The sequence below is a fragment of the Aedes albopictus genome, chromosome 1 (assembly GCF_035046485.1).
Source record: "Aedes albopictus strain Foshan chromosome 1, AalbF5, whole genome shotgun sequence".
Taxonomy (NCBI): Eukaryota; Metazoa; Arthropoda; class Insecta; order Diptera; family Culicidae; genus Aedes; species Aedes albopictus.
Window position 1 is genome coordinate 226870943 of NC_085136.1, and position 26179 is coordinate 226897121.

General features: G+C 38.9%; 1 protein-coding gene across 2 annotated transcripts in view; it reads right to left on the reverse strand.

The window, feature by feature from the left end:
* Window positions 1–908: 908 nt before the first annotated feature.
* LOC109430327 (uncharacterized) overlaps window positions 909–26179 on the reverse strand; it is a 231165-nt gene continuing 205894 nt past the window's right edge. For both annotated transcript variants that reach the window (XM_062846354.1, XM_029856954.2), the window contains one exon: window positions 909–9875. In XM_062846354.1, coding sequence (XP_062702338.1) covers window positions 9288–9875 — 588 coding nt within the window. In that variant the 3' untranslated portion in view covers window positions 909–9287. The remainder of the gene's footprint in view (window positions 9876–26179) is intronic.

Sequence of the window (26179 nt, forward strand, 5' to 3'; positions counted from 1 at the left end):
TTTGGACGTTTGCTTATTAACGCCATCTACTCAGTGGGTTTACGTACCACAGCGTAATTAGCATTGGGCGATTATGTTTGCGTGACGATGTTTTTTATCGCATTTTGTTCCAATTGATACTTCACTTTGTGTCTGTGCTTTTGTATTATTATATGCAAAAGAATTTTGTCGAAGACCGCGAAGTGATCCGACGCCTGTGAAAAAGTTATACCCTAGGGGGCCGTTCATAAACCACGTGGACTTCTTGGGGGGGAGGGGAGGTCTGGCCAAAGTCTGCGCTCCATACAAATTTCGAAATTTTTGTATGGACAAAATTCTACGAGGGAGGAGGAGGGGGGGTCTGAGATGGCCAAAATTTGGTCTCCGTGGTTTATGAACAGCCCCTAGGCAAAATGAGGCAAAGTATTGAGATTTCATTATTGATATTATTCATCTACATGTGTTGGAAAAACAACAATAAAGTTTATCCTCATTTTGCCTAGGGTATAACATTTTTCACAGACTTTGGATCACTTTGCGATTTTCGACAAAGTTGTTTGGCATATAGTCACCTACAATAATACCAAAGGGTTTGATTATTGAACGCTTACAGCGCCACCTAGCGGCAAAATTCGAAAACTTAAAATTTCTGTGTACATTTGGTCAAGTTTTCCCATACAAACTTCAAGCGTTTTGAGCGTCCCCTTAGGCTTAATTGATTTTGCTCAAATTTTGAACGTAGCTTCAGGGAGTCCAAAACAACTAATTTAGAAGGTAAGACTTGGCATTTTACGAAATTTTTGGTTTTCATTTAAGTGTGGGCCACCTTGATAGCCATAACTGGTACACTGGAGCTATTCTTATTTTTTTCTCAATGCCCAAAGAAGGTTAGGGATCTTTCGAAGAAAAAATACAAACCCTCCGTCGAATTCAATTAGAAAAGGTTTTCTTCTCTTGTATTTATTGTATACTGTATATTTTATACACGAATAACTAAAATTAATCAATAAAAATTACTTTTCGTTCATTGTATTCTTTTACTAGAATTAAAAACAAACATGTATAAAATTATCTTGTCGTTATGAGGTAGATAACAATTCATCCAAAAATGTTTCATTCGTTCGCACTGCTGCTTGTTTTACTTCTTCTTTTTTTTCATTATTATCAAAGAAAACATAGATAAAACAAAAATCAAACAAATGAGAACCAACAAAATGAAAGCCTTTGATAGCACTCCTGATTATCGCCCGCCGTACACGCCGAATTAAGTATGGAAAAGGGGGGAAAGCACAGTAGGCGACGTGTGTGTGAATTTCATTCTTTCTTATGATGGCGCTTTCCTGGTTCTTGCTGTGTGTTTATGAGGATTGATTTTTTATTTGTGTTTTTTTTTGTCTGTACACAGTTTTGTCATTCCTAGCGAACGAATAAGTTTTTTCTCTCTATATTATGCGATGGGGTTTTAAGTATATGTGTGAAACAAAATCATATTGTTTCTTGTCGTGATCTCTTCATATCGGGATTGGGCGTTTGGGGGGTTTTCTCTATGTGTGTGAATACGAGTGTATGTATGTGTGAAAAATAAATAAAATAGTTTCTTGCTGTGTTTGTTAAATAATCGATCCTATATAAATCACTGTACACAAAATAGTATATATTTGGGCGAGCCTTGCGCTCGCAACTGAAACAGGTATTGATCATTTTCAATAAATACTATCCGTTTTCGGGTTGTAGAAATTTTAATGTGTAGAAATAATCCTAGTAACAACTTTAAAAGAAATCGGACCTATCGCCACCATGGTTCTGCTGGGATACCACGGAATTTATGGAATGTATAAAATGTAATCGGTTCACAGAAATGGTTTTCCTTTCGGGCTTGAATGTGTGTGTGTGAGTGAGTATATGCATGTTTCTATCCTGTTTCCTATTTAGAGTGAACGCGCATACGCTTATATTGGCTGTGTGTGGGTGTGGCTGTTTTGTTCATTATACATCTAAAAACAATAACTGAGAAATGCTTTGGCTATAGATGTATTCGAGTGTGGCGAGTAATTGGTACATGTGTCTATTAAAACTCATTTTGGTTGTGCTGGAACGTTTCTTTACGTAACATATGAATGGATGCGTGTGTGAAAGGGTTCTATTGTGCTGTAATGGTTTTGGAAACTTTGAATAAAGAAACGTAGAGCTGCGTAGTTATTGCTATGAGTATCAGGTGACTGTGTGTGTTTGTTATTTATTACGGTGCATTGATATGTGTTGGTGAGTTTGATACAGAGTATGCTGAAAGATGGCATATTGGGAAGACTGGGAACGCTTTCGGCCGAAAGTGTTATCAGACTTCCTAATGTGGTATCTTCAGTTGAACGGAACATTTAAAACTATGACTGCGGCGACTACGGTAAGACTATGAACCTACGAGAACATATGAGAATAAATAGAACAAAACGGTCGAAGGAGGAAGTGCATTGTATAATGGTAACTGTGTTCGTCATCTTCTATAGCATAAATTTAGAATTAGAAGTTTGTGTAAAAATAGGCGTAAAATTGTTATCTACATTCATGTTGACAAAACTATTCGATATTTCTTCTCTTAAAAGTATGTAGTGTTCGATTCGAGAGTTGCGTTTCTGTTCTTTCGATTAGTTTTTTTCTTTTCTTTTCAATGTAACAGTGCGTAACACATGTGTAATTCCATTTTTATTTTGCACATTTTAGCGATAGATATAAGAGAAGCGATTTTAGACAGAATTAATCACATTTTTGCCATTGTATCTGAACAGTTATATAAAAAAAATCAAGCTTCAGTTTTTTTTAATTCCTAGTCCTGATGGTTTTGTCAGAGATGAATATGATCCAGGAAATGACAAACAGTTGATGTTTGTATGGGTATGAGGTTTTGAGATATTGTTATGATATTTAGTATTTCATTCAAGATGTTCTCTTGAGATTCACTCCGACACCTTTCAAAAGGATTCTCGGATAACTTTTGTATGGATTTTTTTTAAACCTTAAGAAGTTTCTCTTGCAATTCGATATTATTTATTGAAGAAATTTTTTTAGGATTTCCCCCTGAGGAATTTCTCTTGAACTCTTCGGGGATTCCAAAAATTCCAATAAATCATCGAAGGGATTTCTCAACTCCCCCAAAAGCAATTTAAGCAATTCCTTTAAGATTTTTCAAGGGTTGAGTACATTAATTGGTTAAGTAATTCCACAAAAAAGTAGAAAAAATCTTCCATGAATTTCTTAAGAGAGAAATACTTCCAGATAGGAAAGCTCCCATCGGGCTTTTCCTTGAGAATTCTCGAAAAAATATTTTTTTGGATTCTTAATGGAAATTTCCAAAAAATAGTCCTCAAAAATTCCTATAAATATACTCTGAAGAATTCCTCAAAGGATACTTCTTGAAATTTCTCAAGGAATTTTTGTAGTAATCGCAATTTAGTCTAGTTAGATTTTTTTCCAAAAATACTATTCGGATGAGAACTCCACATCCTAAAAGTCAGGCACCGAGTTGATCTTATTCAGCAATCTATAACTCTACTCAGTTTCTTTTAAAAATCAAACTACTCATTGACTACAAGTTGTCCTTCTTTTAACTGAAACTGTGAAGAAAAACAATAGAATTTCGGATTTCTGAGTAAGATCAATTCAATAAATGAGTAGGTTTCGAGAAGTTATAACACAGTTTCTGCATTATGTAATATGGTATTGAATTTTGCCTACCTTGCATTAAAATTGAACCGTTTAAATCTATTAAAAGTTTTGTGATTATCTTTGTGTGTGTAATATGTATAAGCGTAACTTAACTATGAATTAACTGTATATTGCACGTGTTTTGTGAGTGTGTGTGTGATAACCGGTTAGTGATAACAATCAAACTGTTGTCATTTCCAGCAATAGGTTCGAAGAATGGCACTCTTATTCTCTACATTTTATCCGAAGCCAACACCGGATATTGAAATTAAACAACAAAGAAGGTGTGAAGTAACCGATTGACAAGGGGGTAAAGCAAATAACTAACAAACATTGCCATCCTAGTGGCGTCACACAAGTACTGACTGAAATGGCGCTTCGTGTGTTCTTGTGTTTCTGTGTCTCTGACTGATTCAATTAGAGCATCTTTTTAGCATTTAAAGTTTTTTTTTCTGTCAATTTGTACAAGCAAGGCACGTTACATACGTTTCTTTGCCGTTAGATTCTTTCTGTAGTTCAATCCTAGCCCTGTCTTCGCTTTATTACTTTTGTTTATTCGTATCGCACGGTTGCCAAATCACATGTCTTCCGAGTTGCCAGTTATGTTTTGTGTATGTTTGTTTCATTTGTGAAATTTCCTATGGTTTCGCATCTCTGTCGATTCTCTAAATCGCTGGGATTAGATTAAATAATTCAATCCATTTTGTCGAAGTCGTATAGTTGTTTTTTTTCAGTTTTTCATCAAAGTATTTTTAGTTATATTTTTTCGCAACATCACGATAACGATGCACACATACTTATCGCTTGTTTTGTGTATCATTGACTGTTTTTTTCACAACTGTATTTCCCTTATTTTCTTAAATTTTGTTCTTCAACTCAAACAGTGTTTAGCTTAACGATGTCAATCAAAATCTCCCTTTTCCATTTCTTTTTTTTTTGTTAAGTGTTTGTAGGATAGCCTTTCGAAATTAAATTCCGTTTCTCTACTATTCGCACACTATCATCAAATGTAATGAGACTTAAGCTATATATGTGTACTTAAAACAGATTCGATTTATAGCTGATTTCCTTCAATATCATCTGTTTGCTTTTTTTTCTTTTTTTTTTACAAAATACGTATCGCTTGGAATTTCAATGTTCGATCGCTAATATAATTCGATTGTTGCCATTTGTTCAACCATAAAAGAGGCTTACAGAAAAATGAGGTTTAGCACAGTTTTCCTTCACTTATTCCAAATAATAAAAACAAAAAAATCGGTCACAATCACTGAAACAGCAAACATTTGTCCGAACATTTTTTTTTTTCTTAATGTGTCACCCTAGTAATTGCGGGTGTACTGTTTGTGTTGCATAGTTTGTTGCTACACCTTTACGCACAAATTAATCTGTTCTGTTAGTACTTTTGTGTGTAATTTTAATAGGTCAACTTACTCTCTACTGTTCGTTTCAGGTACCAGATTGTAATATATCTTATGCTTCTTAGTTTTTTTTTTCTTAAAGTTTTGTTTTGTTTTTTTTTTTCTATAAATTAATGCGTCTGCAATATAATAATAATAGTAATAATATATAGTTTGTTATAATGTTTCCATTATAGTTGTTTCTTTCTTTTAACGTTTGCCTTGCCGGTTGGGTTTTACGATGCTTAGCCATTTTACACCATCGCACAGGGAGCTCTGTACATATACCTCAGAATAGCAATAGCAATAATGCAAAAACATAAAAGGATTTCCATTCACAACAATTCCTAACTTATAAATTAACCTCTATTGCATTTAGGTACGTTGAGTTTACATCAGAAGGTGAATTTGCTGGAGCGGTTGCAGTGCAGATGTGATCTGTTGAAGAACCTAGTCAAAATTCAAAAGTAAAAGCGTACAAAAACAAAATTAGGTAGCCCATCTCTTGACTTCCTTGGATATACATAGTTTGGTGTATCACCGAGTAGGCCATGCCGTTGGTGAAGGTGATTATTATCATTCGATCTGTCAAGTCGGCTAGTGCTAGTGCTAGTGCATTGGCGACGAGAAGAACCCATTTTGCAGAACAAACCTGGACAAGTAGAAATATGAGGATTCGAGCCTTTGAAGAGGACATTGAGAAGATAAATGTTCAGTGGACATCCCGACGTGCATCGTACGAAGAGCAGGGAATTCCGTGGCGTTGTTGGCTGTTACAAATGAGGAGGACAACTAGAACAAGATGTTTTCCGCTGAATGAGGCTGGAACAGCCAGCTTAAGGTAATTATAAATAGTCTGTTTTTCGACGGATAGCATCTGATCGGATCGAACCAGAGGGAAATCGTAGAATCTCGACTCGAAAGAGGGAAATGCCAGAGCCTCGGATGCAATTCCGGCCAGGGCTGGCATGAATGTCTCGCCTCAGAGAAGAGAGGCTCTAAGGCGGCGGATAAAATTCCGACCGGGGCTGGTAATGATGTCTCGCTTCAGAGAAGGAAGACGCCAGAACGGCAGATGAAAATCTGAACGGAGCTGGCAATAATAGTCCTGTTCAATGAAGTAGGTTGAACCTGCTCGACAAGGCGAACTCCCGACTCCGGCAGCTCCCTGGGCTGTTAACGAAGAGATCTACCTTAAGAAGTATCAACAGAAGCGTCTGCTTCCTTCTGTTCACTTTAAGCTTTTCGGGTCCGTATAAAGTAAAATATCAAAATTTTACTTCTTTTCCCGATCAGCTTAGATAGCAGTGTAGTGGCGGTAGCTGTTAGTTCAACTGGCTTAGAATAGCACTACGGACAGCCTGTTCCGGTGGCAGGAATCCATTAATCAGGTGACCCCTAATTCATGGTGTTATGCCCCTTAATGCTTACCGTGCTTAGGAATGAATCGTTAGGGGGGGGGGGGGGGGTGTCTAACAAAAACATAAAAACATAACCGCAATCGAAGCCTGTGGAGTACTTGGGCAGCCTCCACAGTATTTTGCCCTTACTGCGCTAACCGGAGCAATAATACTGTAGACCTTGTATTTCTCCGAGACAATCAGCTGCCTTTCTTCAGTCTCAAAGTAGAGGCTAAATAAGGGCGGGATTATAAAGATGACATTGATTAATTCAAATTTTCGCCTTTGGCGCTTTCCAATCGTACGGATCTTTGCAGACTTATGCAAAAAAGTACAGCCCAAGTAGCTTTAGTCCAAGAACCTTACTTTCGTAAGGAAAATTTTTATCTAGAAAACCTTGTGTAACCGGTGTGTGCTACTTTCAATGAAAATGAAATGGCAAACTCGCGTGTCATGCCTCGAACCTGTGCGCTTGTCAATAACACAATTGTTGCAACACTCTTCTCTGCGTCAACCACCAGAGATGTATGTGTTGTCACAATTGAGATATTTGTAGGACACCTTAACAGGAGATACGCATGGAAATACGTCTATTGTTCGGTGTATTTACCGCATGATGAACCATGCCAAACCGATGCTTTCAAGCAAGTCATCGCATACTGCACTTCAAAAAGCCTTCCGATAAGTGTTGGCAGTGATGATAATGCTCTCCATATCATCTGAGGCAGCTCAGACATTAATTTGAGAGGCTCTAGTTTGATGGAATATACTTAAGTAGTACAGATCTTACTTAGAAATAACATAGGCAACCGCACAACGTCCATGATATCTGCTAGAGAGGGAGTGTTAGACATTTTATTCTAGTAGAATCAGTCACGAGATGACCAATTGGCATGTGTCGGATGAAGAATCTTTATCTTTATCTGACCATCGCTACATCTTTTCTAAACAAATGAATGTTACTTCGCAAACTTTGCGTTTCAGGAACCCCCGGTCTACCAACTGGGATATCTTTACTGAATTGGTTGCGGCCAAATTTCCTTGATACTCACCATCCATTGACACTCCAAATGATTTAGATGATGCCGTTGATACTATAACGGCCTTAATCATGGAGGCTTTTAAATAAGCTTGCCCTCTGCGGTCTATGTAGAAAGAGTTGGAACAGACGACGTTCGGGTGGTTCGTAAGCTTTCAGGTCAGCTCGCAAGATCTACAAGGAAGTTCTTCGGCCTGTTGAACGATCCGGTTGGAAAAATCTCTGTACAAATGTATCCAGTTTGAGTAAAGTCAGTTGGTTGAACAAAATACTTGGGAAATCTAAGAATTTCTGAGTGAACGAACTTTGTTCGCCACATGGCGATTCCACTTCCTCTGATAAGGAAGTTCTGGAATGCTTGATCAGCACACACTTCCCCGAATGTGTGGATATTATATTTTCAAGTGAACCTGATGTCTTTTCTAGTGGCGCGGAGTATTGTAACTATAGAATCGATTGAGTGGAAACTAAATAGCTTTATTCCTTTCAATTCTTTCTGGGCACATGGACTTTATTCTATTTTACTTAAGAATTGATTTTATTATTTCAAACATGTTTAAAAAAGAAACTTGTTTGCCGTTTTACTACAGAGTACAAACGTGAATCGTGCATCGTATGAAGAAGCAAAGAGTTTCAGACCTATATCAGTTTGATCTCTTTCCTTCTGAAATGCTTAGAACAATGCGATCATCACATCCGTGATGTTTATATAGCAAACGTGCCTCTTCATGTGAACCAATCTGGAAGATTATTCCACTATGATTTTTTTACATAAAGTACTTTACGATATCGAGAAAGCATTCACTCAAAGTTGTTTGGGTGTACAATTAGATATTGACTCAATTTTCTTTAGGATTTCTCTTGGATATTGAGAATTTTGACAAAGTTGCTTTCTTCGTCAAGCAGCGATTAGGAGGTGTTTGTGGATGCTTCAAAGGGGAGTTTTGGCACCACTTTTGCGTAATGCACAGCAAGCGCGCTCAGTTTTACAACTAAGGGTGAACACTTCTAAATACAAAAACTCATTAAAAGAAAGTAAAAAAACGACATATTGTTGTGACATGTACACGGAGCTACACCTCTTGGTAGCTCCTATAGAACTCCTATAGAAAAACTTATTCACAACGCACTGAAAACCCCGTGTCCAGTAAATTCTCCTCCGCTTTTGACAATGACCGACCGTATTCTGTATGGTGTTAGATGATAAAGGTTTTTGATTTGGCGTGAAGCAAAAGCAGTTGAGATTTGGAATTTAGAAACGCAAATAACTTCCGTCGCGGGTTTTGCGCGCGCGCGGATATGATGGGTACACCATTTTCTTCTCTTATAAAAAACTTCACCAAACATGTTTACAACTCTTAACCATACAACGCGCAATATCCGCAAATGTTCCGATAGGTAGGTAAAAGAAGAAGCCTCTTGTTCAATCAATATTGTTTTCTCATTTCGATCGAATCTTATTAATTTATAGAATTTAGAATTTAAATAAAATAAAAACATCTCTCTCTTTCTATCTGAATAGTAGTGTTCGTTTCGATCGCGGTTTTCCTCTTATCTATAAAGGTTTTCCATTTAGCCAAAGTATGGTTGAGATATAATATAGATAATTAATTAGTGCATGCGAATGGGTCATCTTACTTTGTTCCTATATTGATGGTGATCACATGTTCGAAACAATCGTTCGGATGAGTGTGCTGCTAATGAACGATAACGAAGACGATAATGATGCTGATGATGCTGGTGATAGTGGTCTAGCCGACTGTGGTGGCGTAACTAACCGTTCGGCCCGACAATGGGTCGCCGAAAGTTCCAACTGGAGGTATGCTGTTGGTGGAGGGGCTTCGTGCTCAGGCTACTCTCGTTCAACAGTGACGAAGAGTTGTCCAGGTCTTCCAGGTGGTCCAGATCGCCTTCCTCGTCAGGATCGGCGATCTCACAAGGAGCGCCACTGGAATTGAGCAATTGCTGCCGGTGAATGGGCGGTAACCGAAGGCAGTCGCTATGGAAGCCTGCCGCTGCTCCTCGGTGTTGCTCGTTATTGTTGCATTCCGCTTCGTGCAGGTCGCTCCCGGACGCGGGAGCTAACCGCATTCGTACGGAGAGCTGCTGCTGCTGTTGGTGGTGGTGGTGGTGCGGTTGTTGGGGAGAGCACTCGGTGCTCAGGAGGTTGTTGGTAGAGGTATTTGATTGGTTAGCATCGTCGTTTTGATCACAGTTAGTTACATCATCGTCGTACGGTTCTATACTATTACTATCTATTGTTAAATCTAATAATCTACGTTGGCTACTATCGAAGAGTGAAGTGTTCAGTACGGCAGCTGGAGAGCGGTATCCTCCCGGTGTCGATTTGTTCTTCAAATACTGTAACGATAAAAAATGAAATACAAAAATTGTCAATCAGTTAGAGAAGATGGATCAGTTTAAACAATTATAAACAAGTAATAAGCTAGTAATAAGTTTCAGATTAGCGCAATTTTGTAGGGCCCATATAGCCGAGGCGGTAAACGCACGGGTATTCAGCATGACCATGCTGAGGGTGACGGGTTCGATTCCCGGTCGGTCCAGGATCTTTTCGTAAAGGAAATTTCCTTGACTTCCTTGGGCATAGAGTATCTTCGTGCCTGCCACACGATATACAGTATACACATGCAAAATGGTCATTGGCAGAGGAAGCTCTCAGTTAATAACTGTGGAAGTGCTCATAGAACACTAAGCTGAGAAGCAGGCTTTGTCCCAGTGAGGACGTTACGCCAAGAAGAGGAGAGGAGAGGATTAGCGCAATTTTAGAGGAAATGGTAACATGTCTGCAAAATGGTGAGTTGAAAACTTGAAAAGAGCGTCCAACATCTCTGGTCCTCATGTGTAGCGGAAGACGTGTGAGGTGCCCGTGTCGGAACAACATCAACGGAAGAAATGCAGATGAGTAGCGCAGACCTGACGCGGACGCTGAACCGTAATAAGAGTGAGCTAACAATGGTGTTGGTACTCGCCAAAGAGCTGGTCGGGTATACCAGCAAACGGAATAACATCAGCGAGGACCTTAAACAGGACCTGCTGAAACTACTCAAGTCGATGGCTCCGTCCTAGATAGAATACGGTCTTTTGGCCGAGGAATAAGAAATACTACTAGAAACCTACAAATCACTAAAAACCAAATTCGAAAACGGGAAGGAGCAGGAACTGAAAAGCATTACCGGATTTCTCAAGGAAATCAAGAGAGAGATATAGGACAACAGCCGAGTCTAAACAAACACACCGACCAACAAGACAACAACGAGAAGCGACGAGGTGGACCACCCATGATCTTAGCCAGAGAAGACAGCAAAGAAAAAAAAATCCCTCCCCTTCCACCCGCCCCAGGCCAATTCTTGTCCATGCTACTGGCGCTACTGGCAGTATTGAGTCCCGTGGTTATCGCTGGAGACTTCAACGCCAGGGCGATCGAACGGGGAAACCGCTTGATTAAAAAAAAAAAAAGACACGGATAACGTCTTCAGCTTTCGGCTGTACAGACTGTTTTAAACTTAACATTAGACAACGGACAACGGAGCATGCACCAGTGGAAACGGGGAAGAAACTATTCTCACGAAAAGTTTCAACGCCCGAAGCGGGAATCGAACCCTCACCCCATAGCATGGTGCGATTATAAGCTTGGTGACCCTAACCGCACGGCTACGAGGCTCCACGGAAGAAGCGGTTGGGTTCTGCTCGAATCTATGGTCGGGCTGATCATGGATACTGAGTTTCTATCACGCAGAAAAATATTTTGTAAACACAATTAAATTCTAGTTCAAATCAACCGATTTTTCAGTTTGTTATAGTGACAAACTGATTATTAGTTTAAACTGAACTGTTCCATTCTTTGATAATACAAATCTGGAGCTCGATTTGAATAGGTCGTATGTGCTTTTGTCGATGTAAAATTCGATCAGTTTATTTTAGTTATTGTAGTCATCTGGATGATATTTTTGAGACTTTTAATGATGGAACGAAAAGCCTGTTTTGTGAGGATTCTGCTGTATGTATGTACTTTGTTCAATTTCAACGGTTTTCGCTATAATAAGCGAATCCAACTGATCGAATTTTTAATCGACAAAAGCACATAGGGCCTATTCAAATCGAGCTCCAGAAATATTTTCATTTGCCGAAATTTTTGACAGTTTGTTAGAACAAACAAAGATTTGGTAGTTTCAACATAAAATAACAGATTGTTTTAAACGACTGCACTTTTGCTACTAACAAAGCCGGGAAGTGATTGTGTTGGTGACGGTAGCTCGAAAATCTATTTTTAGACACTCTAGAAGCGGATGGAAGTGATAAGAAATAAAAAAGACAAAAAATCGAAACCGACAAACTTTTTTTTGGATGCAGTCTTGAGTACCTGCGCGTTATCCATCACGGCCAAAACTGCACTTGGAAGTTGGAGTGATGGATTTGCTACACTTTCTTCGTTGTGGCGATGTTGGGGTAAGAATTTTGAAGATGTGTGAGTGCTTCCAGGCCTTGTTTATGGTCCCCATTTTGTTGAAACAAATGCAGATTTTAACGTTATATGGAATGATGGGAATTGGTTGTTTTGCGTTGCGTTGCGTTGTAACGGAGTAATTCGTAGATTGCATACTGAAAGTTGTCATGTTAAAACTTTAATACTCCTATTCTAATTGCTTATGGAATGCTATTTGGGAAGGAACAGCTATCCAATCAGAGATTGAAGTAAAAAAGACATAAAAACTTCCATTGCCGGCCACGCCCATCTTCTCCGTTACGAGGATAGGAAAGGATGTAATGATATGACACCTACTTTATGAAAGGCCAGCGACTCACCGGCGCCCCCATAGGTGTCAAGGAGTTGGATATTTGGAAAGGGTTGATTGGGGATTCACTATAAGCGAGTGATGCGGCAAGATTCAGATTGTGAAAGTGTATTTGAGTTGATCATGTTGATGTGTTGATGTGAGTGTAAGTGATTTTTAACACCAACGTTGAGAGTGACATAGCTAAGAAATTTTGTCACTCCATGGGCCTTTTTGCTTCCGGGATGGGGCACAGGCATTTGGACCATGTGTCCTGGCTAACAAGCCTAGGCTTAAGCGCCATTGATCGCTCTCTGAAACGATAAGAAACACGTTATGTGGATGGGAAGGGATAATCGGGAAGGGATGATATCTATTTATCGAGATGCCAGCGACTCACCGACGCTCTCGTAAATAGAATGGAAATAGGATATTGGAACTGGAATGATCTGGAATTTAGTATGATTAAGTTATGTTGGAATTTGGATGAGATGTAATGGGCGAAAAACCAGTGAAGAGAATTGTCAGACAAAAGAGGCACAAAACAAGCAACAAAGAAGGTGCGACGATTACTCTTTATCCCTACTGGTAACAGATAATGACATGATCTCGAAATTTTTTGTTGCAGACAAAACGGAAGCTGAATTTGTGGCGTACTTTTCAACTCGTGAATAATCAATTATTGCTAACCCAAAGTCGAAACTGTTTGATGATAGAGCTTCACCAGAGTTGCAGTGTTTAACGACTTGAAGTTACCATTCGAAAATCGCAATGCAAGGCTTAAAAATCTCTAAACTCGTGGTGTACGATGTTCATCCCATTATTTTCAAGTTGGGACAAACTTATGTCGCATGGGTTTGTTTGTCGCAACAAATACAGGTTGCGACATTGTCATCATTGTTGCGCGATGGTTGAATTTTTATTCACTGCGAAAAACACAACAAATACAAAAAATATTTATCTTTATCGTTGAAACAGAAAGTATTCGGAATAATTATTCAAAACTTAAATAAATGATGCCCTTCTTATGGCGTAAATGTTCAGTTGTGATAAAATGGAATGATGGGAATTGGTTGTTTTGATCGATAAACTCTAAGTAAGAACAAAGAAATATAACTTTGGAATAAGTAAATGCTCAGTTTGAAAATCAACCATGCGTTTTGTTGTTTTAAACAAGCCGCATTTTTCTGCGTGATGAACTCCCCCTGCTTTCCAGTCTGCACAGGTGATCGATAGACCAGTTGAGTCCCATGGTAAGCGGTTGGGCTCTGCTCAAATCTATGATGAGCGTAGGCTACTAAAATGTCTTAATCATTTTATGGCATTATCGGGCATTTTCTACTACGAGTGTAAGAGAGTAGAGATCAAAGAGGATAATATTATAAGAATCAAAATAAAATCTACTTTGGCGACTACTTTTGGTCGCAGGCAAAGATACGCGCGAGATAGTCGCCTAAGGCAACAGACCTGGTTTTCAAATTTTCCATCATAGAGTTCTTTGATATTTCATGAAAAAAGTTCACCACGTGGCCGGGTGATGTGATGACTGCTGCGACTACACGTGGTATTTGCACCGCGATTGAATTTGAACCATCTTTCAAGACCTGGAAAAGTAGCCGCCATAAATGTGTTTTTCATGCAACGCACAATAAAATCAATGATAGACATGATAGTATTCGCTAGATTTCGAACAAGTGTGAAAGTTAGGCATGAAGCAAGGGGAATGACATATCCTTTTCTAACCGGAATATCCGCATTTATCCGTTTCTAACCGTCGCTAACCGTTGCTAAGCGAGCTGCTAAGTGAGCAGCAGTTAGACGCGGATAACGACGGTTAGAGACGGATAAAGGCGGATATTCCGGTTAGAAAAAGATATGTCATTCCCCTTGGCATGAAGGCCATGTATTAAACGAATACATCGAATGCGTGAATCCTTTGCCGTACAACCTGGAAGAGATCGGCTTGGTTGAGGGTTCAAACCGCCAAACTAAGGCTGGCCAACCAGAATATATGACAAAAATACCTACAGTTGGAACGGTGTAAAGTCCATAGTCTATGTGGCCTTTTGAAAGCCGGGTCTAAGCCGTAATTCAGACTGGATGGTCATCTGTGGGTACACTCTGTCTGGCGACGATCTAGTCGAAACTTTCAGCCGCGCGTGCGATGCCACATAAATTTTTTATGAAGCGTAGACTTTGGCTGGACAAACTCCCCCTCCCCCCAAAAAGTCGATAACCGATAACCGATGCTAGGCAGCCAGCACAAACCGCTGCACTGGGACGATAGCGACAGGGTACGGGGTAGTCATGGCCAAAACGATAGGCGCATCAGCATCCACGAAACGCCCGAGATGATGTGTAGAGAATTAGGGAAACGCTGTTCCCGTCCCACATTATTCGACCAAGAGCTCTTATCCTCTTGTCTTCATCCCCATCCAGGTTGTCCCGACAACCTTGACAAATGAGGAACTCATCACAATAGTGATGTTTCTCAAGGTGAACAAGGCACCGGGTCCAGGCGAAGACGGTATTCCAACCGGTAGCCGTTAAAGCAACTGAAACAACTGGTGGTCATGATCGATGACAAGCTGAACTTTGGTAACCACGTGGAATAAGAAAAGACAAGTATGGCGATTATGGCACTGCCGAAGATGATGTGAAATAGTACGGTAATAGTTTGGAGCAAGCGTGATCTACTCTTGACAATACGGTGTCCAATGTCCATACCATGGGTCGAGTGTGCCAGTGTTCAACCAAATCGTAGAGCGACTCGAGAGTACCCACAGGTTGATGTGCCTAAGAATACCGCATACCACATGAGACGGTGTATGTGTGCTAGCGGATATGATGCCCGTGATGGTATGTGTGCTAGCCAGGGCCGGATCTAAGGGGGGGCCGGGGGGGGGGGGGGGGGTTGGGCCGGGCCCCCACGTTTTAGGGGCCCCCTCCTCCTCTCCTCTTCTTGGCGTAACGTCCTCACTGGGACAAAGCCTGCTTCTCAGCTTAGTGTTCTATGAGCATTTCCACAGTTATTAACTGAGAGCTTCCTCTGCCAAGGGGCCCCCACAAAACCCTTTTTTGGTTGCTAACATTAGCTTTATTTTTCATATTGCTCAAGTGCTGTTCAAAAATAAGTAAAAACATTTTTGTTCATCTCTCCGAGGGGCCTCCACATCCACTCGGGCCCCGGGCCCCCACAATCCTTAATCCGGGCCTGGAGCTAGCGTATGATGCCCCGTCTAGTTGTAGTAGAAGATGAAGAGTGCTTCGAGCTGCGCGGTATAAGAGGAGCGAGACGAATCACCAAAACATCATCAATGCTAAGATGGCAGAGAGCGAATATCCTAACAAGGGTAATTTAGGTGGCATTTGCAAAGATTCGTGCATGCAGATTCTACAGCATGTTCCATATACACAAACTGTGACGAGACCGTGGATTATGTGCTCCTCGTAGGTCCACGATTCGTGGAGCAAAAGTTGAGTTTGCTAGAAATACCCGATAGAGATATCACTCCAGACCACATTGTTAAAAGGAGTTGTACGGAGATGGACAAGTGGGATTCTTTATTTTCCACGGTCTTTTGAATCGTGCTTGAACTACGGAAAAAACGGGTTGTGTGTCTTTCCTGGTGTCTGCGGATTTCCTCATAAAAAAAAAACAACCTACAACCTTTAAGGGAATGGTAATTCTATTTCGGTACGCCCTGGTACTCCAAAACGTAGGGGCCAAAGGTGAGGCGAACCTTGCCAGAATATGGATTGTGGATAAGAAAGCAGAACGTGGTACGTTACAAGCGGAAGCGGAAAAGCAGACCTGCCCACGTACCTGCCTCTTCCGGGACAAAAAACGCCGGTTGGAAGAAGCGGAGCATGAATAAATGGAATCGCTAACCTGTATTAAAGAAACGCGGAAATTCCACCAGAAGCTCAACTCAGCTAGTAATGACTTCGTGCCACGAGCAGGGATAAGTAAGGGAGTCCCTTTGACAGAACAACATGAGGTGATCGAATGGCCGAAGCAGCACTTCCACGAACAGTTGACTGGTGCAGGGCATACATGCACCTGGGAATAAGGTAGCGATACAAATTACTATGTCAGCTCGACGGATGATCGGAACCAACCAACCACCTTGTTGAGTGCAGTTAAGGATGATTTTCAACCAGCTCAAAAATAATAAGGCAGCTGTAAGAGATGGTGTTGCAGCTGAACTCATCAAGATGGGTTCGGAAACATTGACCGTTTGTCTGGACCGGCTGATTGTCAGGATGTGTGAAACAGAACAGCTAACGGAGAATTAGAAGGAAGACTAGTTTACAAAATAAAACGAAAGTCGTGAACTTCTGTCAACGACCAGAATTTTTGAAGCACAATTTAGTACTGATTTCGAAACCGTGCTTCAAAAATTTTTAAGTAGAGCACTTTTTGAGTTTTAGCTCAATATCGAGTTTTACAACTTTAAAAATATGGAATTTACTAAAATTCAAATATCTTGCGTTTTGTTCAACCAATTTCAAATCTTTTTCCATAAATTAAAAGCTGAATACAACACCATTAGATCATCTGAATGCAGATTTTGCGTCAGATTGATGAAATTCAAGATATTGGCGAGTTTAACCCTCAAAAGCCCTAGACGAACCACTTTTTTTCAATCGGGTACTACTCAAAGACCATACAATCAAAAAATTTGAAACCAATTTTAAATTGAATGCGGTTAGTTGGTCTTCCAATATCTGGGTGTGGCATCCCCCCTGACCCCTCCCCCCTTTCTGGGTATTGAGAAATGCCTTGCCACGGGGGTATTTTTCGACAATTTTATTGAATATCACACATATTATCATTCTGAAATTTGTATTGTAAAATTTATTTGGCCATAAAACGATTGCTCTGTGCTATGGGCATGCCACCGCTACGGAACCAGTTCCGGACGTTCAGGTTTCCGGACATAATCTCCGGAGGAACCTGCTACATACTGTTTACTAAGGTTCGCATTCATAATCCTTTTTTTGCGGCTTCAAATATTGAATTTAGAAGTATGATGTCTTAGAAGAGTTTGTTCTATATACTTAATTCTTTATTTTAAAATTTTCACCTAGATGATTAATCCACCTAAAAGTGCGATAGGAATTCACTTTTCTCAAAAATAAAGTTAGAGTATTGGTGTCTTCTACAAAGTTGCAGAAAAGGGTATTATTGGAAAGTTTGCCGAACAAACTATTACCTTATTTGTTCAACTTGAAGAGTTATGTGTCATTGTTTGTGGACGACCCCTTGTAATAGGTTTTCGGATATAACTATTTCTATGGATTTTTAGGATTTTTCGAGTGTTCTACAAAGTTGTTCTTTGTGATGGAATACACCTCATTCTGATTTTTTCTTCGTACTGGATTAACGCTCCAAGTGGTACAGCGCCTGCATCTCAACTTCCAAAAATTTCAAAAAGACTATGGAGTTTCAATGCTCTTAGACTGAGAAAGCCACAACAGTTCAACATTTCCTCCCAGTCGTATAACTCCTCCAAATTCTCTTAATTTTTTTTTCAATTTTAAATGATTATAATACTCCTCTAAAAATTATTACTGTAAACTCTCATGCAATTACAGCTTAGATTCCTACGTACAAAAAAAATGCTTTGATTTTTCTAGACATTTTTGTTTATTTTCCTGCTGTGATTCTTTCAGTGAATTCTACGAGGATACCTAAAGAAAATTTTCTTAGTATTTATCCAGTAGTTCATGCCGGAAATCAACTTGAAAATTTGTTTGGCAATAATTCAATAATTTCCTAAAGAATCCACCAGGGAGTCTTGTTGGAATTCCTCAACCAATTCCTGCTGGTAATGTACCAGGAATTCTTGGTGGACTCCTAAGAGCAATTACTGAAGAAATCTCAGCTGATATTGTTTGAGAAATTACAGCAAGAATTCCTGAAAAAATAGTAGAAATATCTGAAGGAATCCTAGCAAGAATTTCAGGTGATGTTGCTAGGGAAATTCCTAAAGGTATCCTTGAAAAATGTCTGGAGAAACCATTAATGGAATTCCTATAGGAACCCTTGGAAGAATTACATGCAACAAATGTAAAGGAATCTTTGAAGAAAACTCTGGGGCAATCTCTGCAAGAATTTCGAGAGAAATTCCATTATTAATTTGTGAAGGAGTTCCAAGAGGATTTCTCAGAACACTTTTTCTTGGATTCCTCCAAAAGTTTCTCTTTGCATTTTTCTGAGCATTTCTCCAAGAATTCCTTCAGGACCTCATTAACGAAAAAAAAACTCTAGAATGCCCAGTCCACAGGAATTTCTACAAAAGTTACTTTTGTGATTTTTACAGGTTTTTTTTTTCAAAACATTCCTCTACAAATTTCACTTCAAATTTCCCCAAAATGCCTGCTTGGTTAAAACCACGATTTCCTCAAGTTGTTCTTCTAGTAATACCTCTTGGAATTTATCAAAGAATTCTTCTGGACTTACCTCTAGACATTCTTGTTGGGATTTATTGAATTATTATTGATTGGATTCATCCACCAACTACTACTGTAACTTCTCTTCTGTAACATCCTTCTCTTGCGCTTCTTCTAAGAATGTATCTAGGGATTGTTTCAGGAATTTCTCTTCGTTTTATTATTGGAAGTCTCCTTCCTGAAAATGATTCAGATTTCTCGAGTAATTCGTGGTGGGAAACCTCTTGGAAATCTTGCTGGGATTCCTCAAGTCATTAATGACAGAAATTATTCAGCAATTCCTGGAGGATTCTTAAAAGCTTTAACAGCAAAAATACCATCTGGAAATGCTTGTGAAATCCCAGCAGAAATGCTTGGGGAAATCCTGGTAGGAGTTCCTGACGGAATCACAGCAAGAATTCATAGAAATATTCCGGGAGGATTTGAATAAACTATAGAATGTTTCTTAAAGGGACATTCCTTGCCGAAGGAAGAATCCCGGCAGAAACTTCTAGCACAATCTCATCAGGCATTCCTGGAGGAATTCTAAGTAGATTTCTCAAAAGATTTCTCCAGCAGTTTTTGTAGGGATGACTGCTGGGATTCCTCTGAAGATCCCTCCGGAATTTCTCTTAAAAATTCTTCTCCAAGGATACCTCTAGGAATTCCTCTTTCAAAACATCCAGTAAACAACAAGGATTACAAAAAATACCTTCTGGAATTTCTTAGGGAATTCTTGCTGAGATTTCCATGGAACATCTCCAATAAATATAAATATTGCTCTATAAAGTCCTGCAGGAATTACTGGAGGATTCTCTGCAGATATTGCATTGGAATCTCAGAAAAAAAAAATCAGGAGGGTACCTACCTGAAATGTCTAGAAAACCCCCAGTAGAAGTCCTGGAGCAATTCCAGCAGTAGTTAATAATATATTCTCAAGAGGATTCCTAATGGGAATTACATATTTCTGGAGAAATCTATGAATAAATTACAGCAGGAATTACTGGAGGAGTCCCAGCAAGAAATTCCTATTGGTAATGCAAGAAGAATTGAGGAGTCCAGGTGCAAAGGGCTGTAAGTGACCATTTTGTCGATTTTGAGCTGAACATATCAAAAAATTCTTATAATTTTAAGCTTTTGGGAACTTTTTCAAGATTATTTTTACGATGAATTACAATGAATCGGAGAAAATTGGGTCCATTTTGAAACCTTATACATGGGAGGAAAAAATAATGGAAAACTTTATTTACTCAAATCTCATTTACTCGAAAGTATATTTTTGTCACTTTTACCCGTTTGCTTCTAACCCCTCTCAATTCTTGTGTGAGTCCTTGCAGAAATTTATGGAAGAATCTCAAGAGCTGGAAGAATTCTTGATCAAAACATCTGAAAGAAGCACAGGAGGAATTTCTGGGAGAGTCCATGGAGAAATCTCTTCAAATGTCGCAATGAGAATTTCTGCAGGAATCCCAGCGGACATTCCTGTAGGATTTTTGAGAGCAAAATCTGAATGTATCCCGGAGAAATTTCTGAAGGAACCCTTGAAGCTATGTCTTCAGCAATCTCCGCAGGAATCGCTTAGAGAAACTCATCAGGTTTTTCTGAAGACATTTCTCTTGCAATTTTCCCAAGGAGTTTTATACATATTTTTATGCATATTCTTTCTTTGATACCTTCAAGAACTCCTCCTGAGATTTCTCCAAGGTTAGTTAGTTAGTTAGTTTTCATTTTTAAACAAAATTTAGAAAGACGGAAAAGCCCCTGTGAGTGATTTCTTTTTCTATTTCTCCAAGGTATTCTATAGAAATTATGCTTGCGATTCATTTATAGATTTCTTCATGGGTTCCTTAAGATTTTTTTTTCTAAGTGTACCTACCTGCAGAAACTCTAACTAGAATTTCTCCAGGAATATTTCCAGCATCACTTCTGGAGAAATATCAGCAATAATTCCTAAAGGAATTTCTAGTTGCTTCCCAGGTGGAAAATTTGTAAAAATATTTCTGAAATAATCGTCATGTAAATCCCCGAGGGAATCAAAACGAGATTTTTTTTGAAAGAATCACAGTTGTAACCACTAGCGTGGCCAGATGTTCCTTTTTTACTCGTTCTTCAGGAACAAACAAGAGAACGAGAATCATGGAAGAGATGGAACTTGCTCTCACTTCTATTCCTCTGTTTCTCATGATTATAGAAGAGAATGAATGAGAAATAAGAAAAATAAGCCGGATCTAGTGGGTGCCCAGGACCGAAAGTAGTAAGTAAGTAGTGACTGTAATTGAGTGAGGTATTCCAGCAATAATTTCTGCAAAAATCATAGGAATTTCTCCAAGCATACTTCAGGATGGCTTTTTAGGATTTCACCCCCAAGTTGAGATGCAGTCGCTGTTCCACTTGGAGCGTTATTCCAGTACGAAGAAAAAAGCAGAAGGAGATGTATTCCATCACAAAGAACAACTTTGTAGAACACTCAAAAAATCATAAAAATCCATAGAACAAGTTATATCCGAAAACCTATTACAAGGGGTCGTCCACAAACAATGACACATAACTCTTCAAGTTGAACAAATAAGGTAATAGTTTGTTCGGCAAACTTTCCAATAATACCCTTTTCTGCAACTTTGTAGAAGACACCAATACTCTAACTTTATTTTTGAGAAAAGTGAATTCCTATCGCACTTTTAGGTGGATTAATCATCTAGGTGAAAATTTTAAAATAAAGAATTAAGTATATAGAACAAACTCTTCTAAGACATCATACTTCTAAATTCAATATTTGAAGCCGCAAAAAAAGGATTATGAATGCGAACCTTAGTAAACAGTATGTAGCAGGTTCCTCCGGAGATTATGTCCGGAAACCTGAACGTCCGGAACTGGTTCCGTAGCGGTGGCATGCCCATAGCACAGAGCAATCGTTTTATGGCCAAATAAATTTTACAATACAAATTTCAGAATGATAATATGTGTGATATTCAATAAAATTGTCGAAAAATACCCCCGTGGCAAGGCATTTCTCAATACCCAGAAAGGGGGGAGGGGTCAGGGGGGATGCCACACCCAGATATTGGAAGACCAACTAACCGCATTCAATTTAAAATTGGTTTCAAATTTTTTGATTGTATGGTCTTTGAGTCCTCTCTCCTCTTCTTGGCGTAACGTCCTCACTGGGACAAGGCCTGCTTCTCAGCTTAGTGTTCTATGAGCACTTCCACAGTTATTAACTGAGCGCTTCCTCTGCCAATGACCATTTTGCATGTGTATATCGTGTGGCAGGCACGAAGATACTCTATGCCCAAGGAAGTCAAGGAAATTTCCTTTACGAAAAGATCCTGGACCGACCGGGAATCGAACCCGTCACCCTCAGCATGGTCATGCTGAATACCCGTGCGTTTACCGCCTCGGCTATGTGGGCCCTCATGGTCTTTGAGTAGTACCCGATTGAAAAAAAGTGGTTCGTCTAGGGCTTTTAAGGGTTAAGGGACGATCTCCTTAAATTTTAGCCAAATTTCCAAAAATATATGAAGAAATGTATTTTTTTTTTCAATAAGAAAAAAACAATCTAAAAATTCTTTCTGAACGTTTATTTGACATATCATATGTAGGCGAGTTACAGTAAAAAAATCAGCTCAATCGTAGCATTGATTACGGAGAATGAGATGTGTGAAGTGAGCGACGTTGCTTAAAAATAGAACAAAAATCGATTTCAAATCATCAACCTTGTATGGAAAGTCGAAAAAATTTCCGCTCTACTGTAATTTTTTTCCTTCGCGTTTTCGAACTCAGGGCATGATTCTACACCAAAAATGATCATCAGCTTACCGAGTTCAAAAATGCTGTAAACTAGTGTAATCAGTTCTATCTACAAGTAAGACGAAAATATTGTGATAGTGAGCTACCACCATTCTGAACGGCACAAACAAAGTGTTACATTGAGGCAAAAAACTTAGGAAGAGCATAAGATCCCCTTAAGATTTGGTGACACTACGATTATTGTTGAAAGCCATAAATGTCACTTATGATTTAGAGAGGAAAAAGTTTATGTCTAGTCATTTACCATCATAAGTTTTGCTTAGGAATATCATTGGATCAAAATTATAACTATCGTATGTTTGCTCTTATTGAAACCAACTACTGAAACTTATAGAAATCAATATTGGTAATTATGAATGTCATGTCGCAAGCAAAATGATATTCGTATTCATATGTTGTAGATTTTTTGATGAAATAATTCTGCTCCAACTCATGTCATGTATCTTAAATTACTGCGTACCGTGCCATGCCCTAATACCGTGACCTTAAGGATGCTCTTCACTTCAAAGAGCCCTGTAAAAATCAATAATCCATGTTTCTTGATTTTTCAAACGCTACATTATTACTTATTGTGTGTATTATGTATAATAAATACACAGACAAACATACATACTACTCAAATCGAAATCATCGCACGATTTAACGGTCATTTTGAAAATATAGTGTGGTTCGGACTGTGCTCGCAAGTGTCATGGTGGCGCTGCTGTGCCACCGTCACCTCTCAATTTTGGAGAGAAATGAGCGCGACGCCGATCAATGTTTACATAAAATGACTCAATCATGAACCTTCATTCATGTTTTATGAATGGATGACGCCTCGTGGGAGTCGTCACCTGCAAAATTGTTACATCGAGCCGAGGGAAACAACACCTGTAAATTAATACTTCGGTTTGAGCATTATAGAGGGTGCTATTGAGGTGCCAAACGATGTTTTTGAAGCAATTTTCTTCTAAGTAATATGTTTGTTTGTCTGTGATAAATATGAATAATGGAATTCCAAATGCTTAATCCATTGTTAAAATCAAAACGGTAAAACATAGCATTGTTCCTAATACCGTGTATGTGACCCGCATTCATTGGTGGTCCTTTGAATCATCACTATATCAATCATACTAAGTTCATACTTAAAAGAACCTGTGCGTCAAACGTTGCCTAGAGGTTTGTGCAATTGATTCATAAAGTAAAACGTATTAATAATATTTTCAGTTTGCGAGTTTTTGCCGAAACACGGTATTTGGAACACATAAGGAACCATGCCCTAATACCGTGTATAGGTACTTTACACTCACATTCTGTAAATATTTTTAATCGCTTGTTTTTGTAAATATGTGCCAAATTTATCACGCCTAACTTGAGAAGGTTTAATATGCTAAAGTTTGAACTAGTTACTCAGTTAAAAAAATAATACACTTAGTAAAATATTTGAGTTTTTTGTCAAATACACGGTATTAGGAGGCACACGGTATTAGGCATGGCACGGTAAGTTAAATGATCGATTTCGTTTCATCGAGAACATGGAATAAAGACTTTAGTGAAAAGGACTTAGTGAAAAGGAGCGTATTCGACATTCAAGAATGCAATTTTGCATGCGGATTGTTTTAAGCACGCAATGTAGTCAAACTTGCTTCTTTGTCACTTTTGCGAAAAACGATGGGATGAATCAAGAGAAATCAATCATTATACTTACGTACACTGAGGATACTGCAACCTGCAACTCAGAAAATCATACGAATGTACTATGATTTTTTCCACAAGTATTTCTTACGAAAATCATAGTTACGAACTATGATTTTGGATTCAAAGCGCCAACTATTATTGTCATACTGCTACTGTATACATTTCATAGCACTCACGTATGAAAATCATACCGATAACGTACGAAAGTTGAAATTATGTCCTATGATTATCATACATAATTTTATGACATAATTTGCGCATAACAAAAAAAATCACAACCCAGAATCGTACCAGGGACGACTAGAGTAGAGACCGCGTGCTTTACTCATGCGTCCAACGACGCTTCGGAGGTTGAAGTGGTTAGAAGCCAAAAAAAGGTTTAGTTAGTTTTGGGCAATAGCGTTTCATAGTATATCCTATGATTTGCATAAGAATCTTGTTATGAGGTGTTACGATAAGTCTTATGGATTTCGCTGCGACGTGTATGAAAAGCATACGAGAGCTATGAAATAATTTAAAAAAATAAAAATAACTGGTTCATAAGGTGTAAACTATCACACTTAGAATAAATTACAGTATTCGGTGAAAAAAATCACCGAAACTGGTCTGTAAACAAGCAAACTACAGTATTACGGCAAAATCGATGAAATTGCAGGAGAAAATCGGTGAAATCTAAGAAATCACCGAAGAACCGGTGAAATCAGACAAATTTACAGGAGACCTGTGAATATTTTACCGAACAGATAGGTGATGGGACTATTTTACCGTACTACTGTAAAATGCGTTTGACAGCCATGCCGGCAGCTTCGAGCATCAGTTCTATTAGAATTTGCGCATCATCTCCAAGCAAGACTCTCTTGTACAGTGGCAGCAAGTGTGGTTCCTGATCAGAAGGTCATGTATTCAATCCCATCATCGACGTTTTTAATGAAAATATTGTTTTTTTTTGTGCTCGCATAAAATCGCCGTAAATTTGTAAAATTTACCGTACGTTCAGTGATATTGAGAATTCATTTGTAAACAAACATACCGGACGTTCTGCGATTTTTACGGTAAATTTGTAAAAAGTACCGAACGTTCCGATAATTTGGACAGATGCATTTTCCTGAGATATACAGTACGTTCGGTGGTTTGAAAAATCACCGAACTTTTTACCGTACGTTCAGCTGTTGAGATTACGGTAAAATTTTACCGTAATCCGTCATTTTTTTTCTAAGTGTGTATGAAAAACATAAGTGCAGTATCCTCAGTGTTTAATTCCATTGTTGTTGTGGATTTCAGAGAATTTATGGGCCCTTAAAGAAAATCAACTTGATTTTTAGTGTCCGATAGCTGCGAAAACAGATCTGTGAGTAATGCTGGTTTGTCTAAGACGAAGCCAAGGACGAAGCTAGATGGAATCCATATCCTAATTGTAAAAAAATTCATAGATTTCAATTATGGCTTTTTCACAACCATGTCGGTTATGTCAATCGTAAGTTGTAGATATGGAATGCGTTCGCGTCAACTATGAAATCAATAAGTGAGTAATGAAACAGAAAAATCCTCCTTTCATAAGTTGTGACTTATTAAATTCCTAAGTATTTTTGCCTCAGTGTATCCTACATCATGTTCTCAGGGTTGGCATGCTCCTCAGTGCATTAGAAAGTCTGATTCGTCCGTATAAATAACGTACTAGTTCGTGGGCAATTATCATAGTCGATGACTGTTTGATAACGTACCAGATCTTTACCGTACATCAAATCTTCAATAAATGTCGTGAATATCAGATCCCAGGCGTTCTGGAGCGGTGAACCAAGCATCCAGAAAGTGACCAAAGCCGAAAGGGTACGGTTTGATGAGATGGTGGAGCTTGATTGACATGATAATATAGGTATTGATATCAGAGTTTGTTCCCTAATATTGTTAACTATCCTTTGGTTTTCTTGTTCGTCAATCATCCCCCGCCGC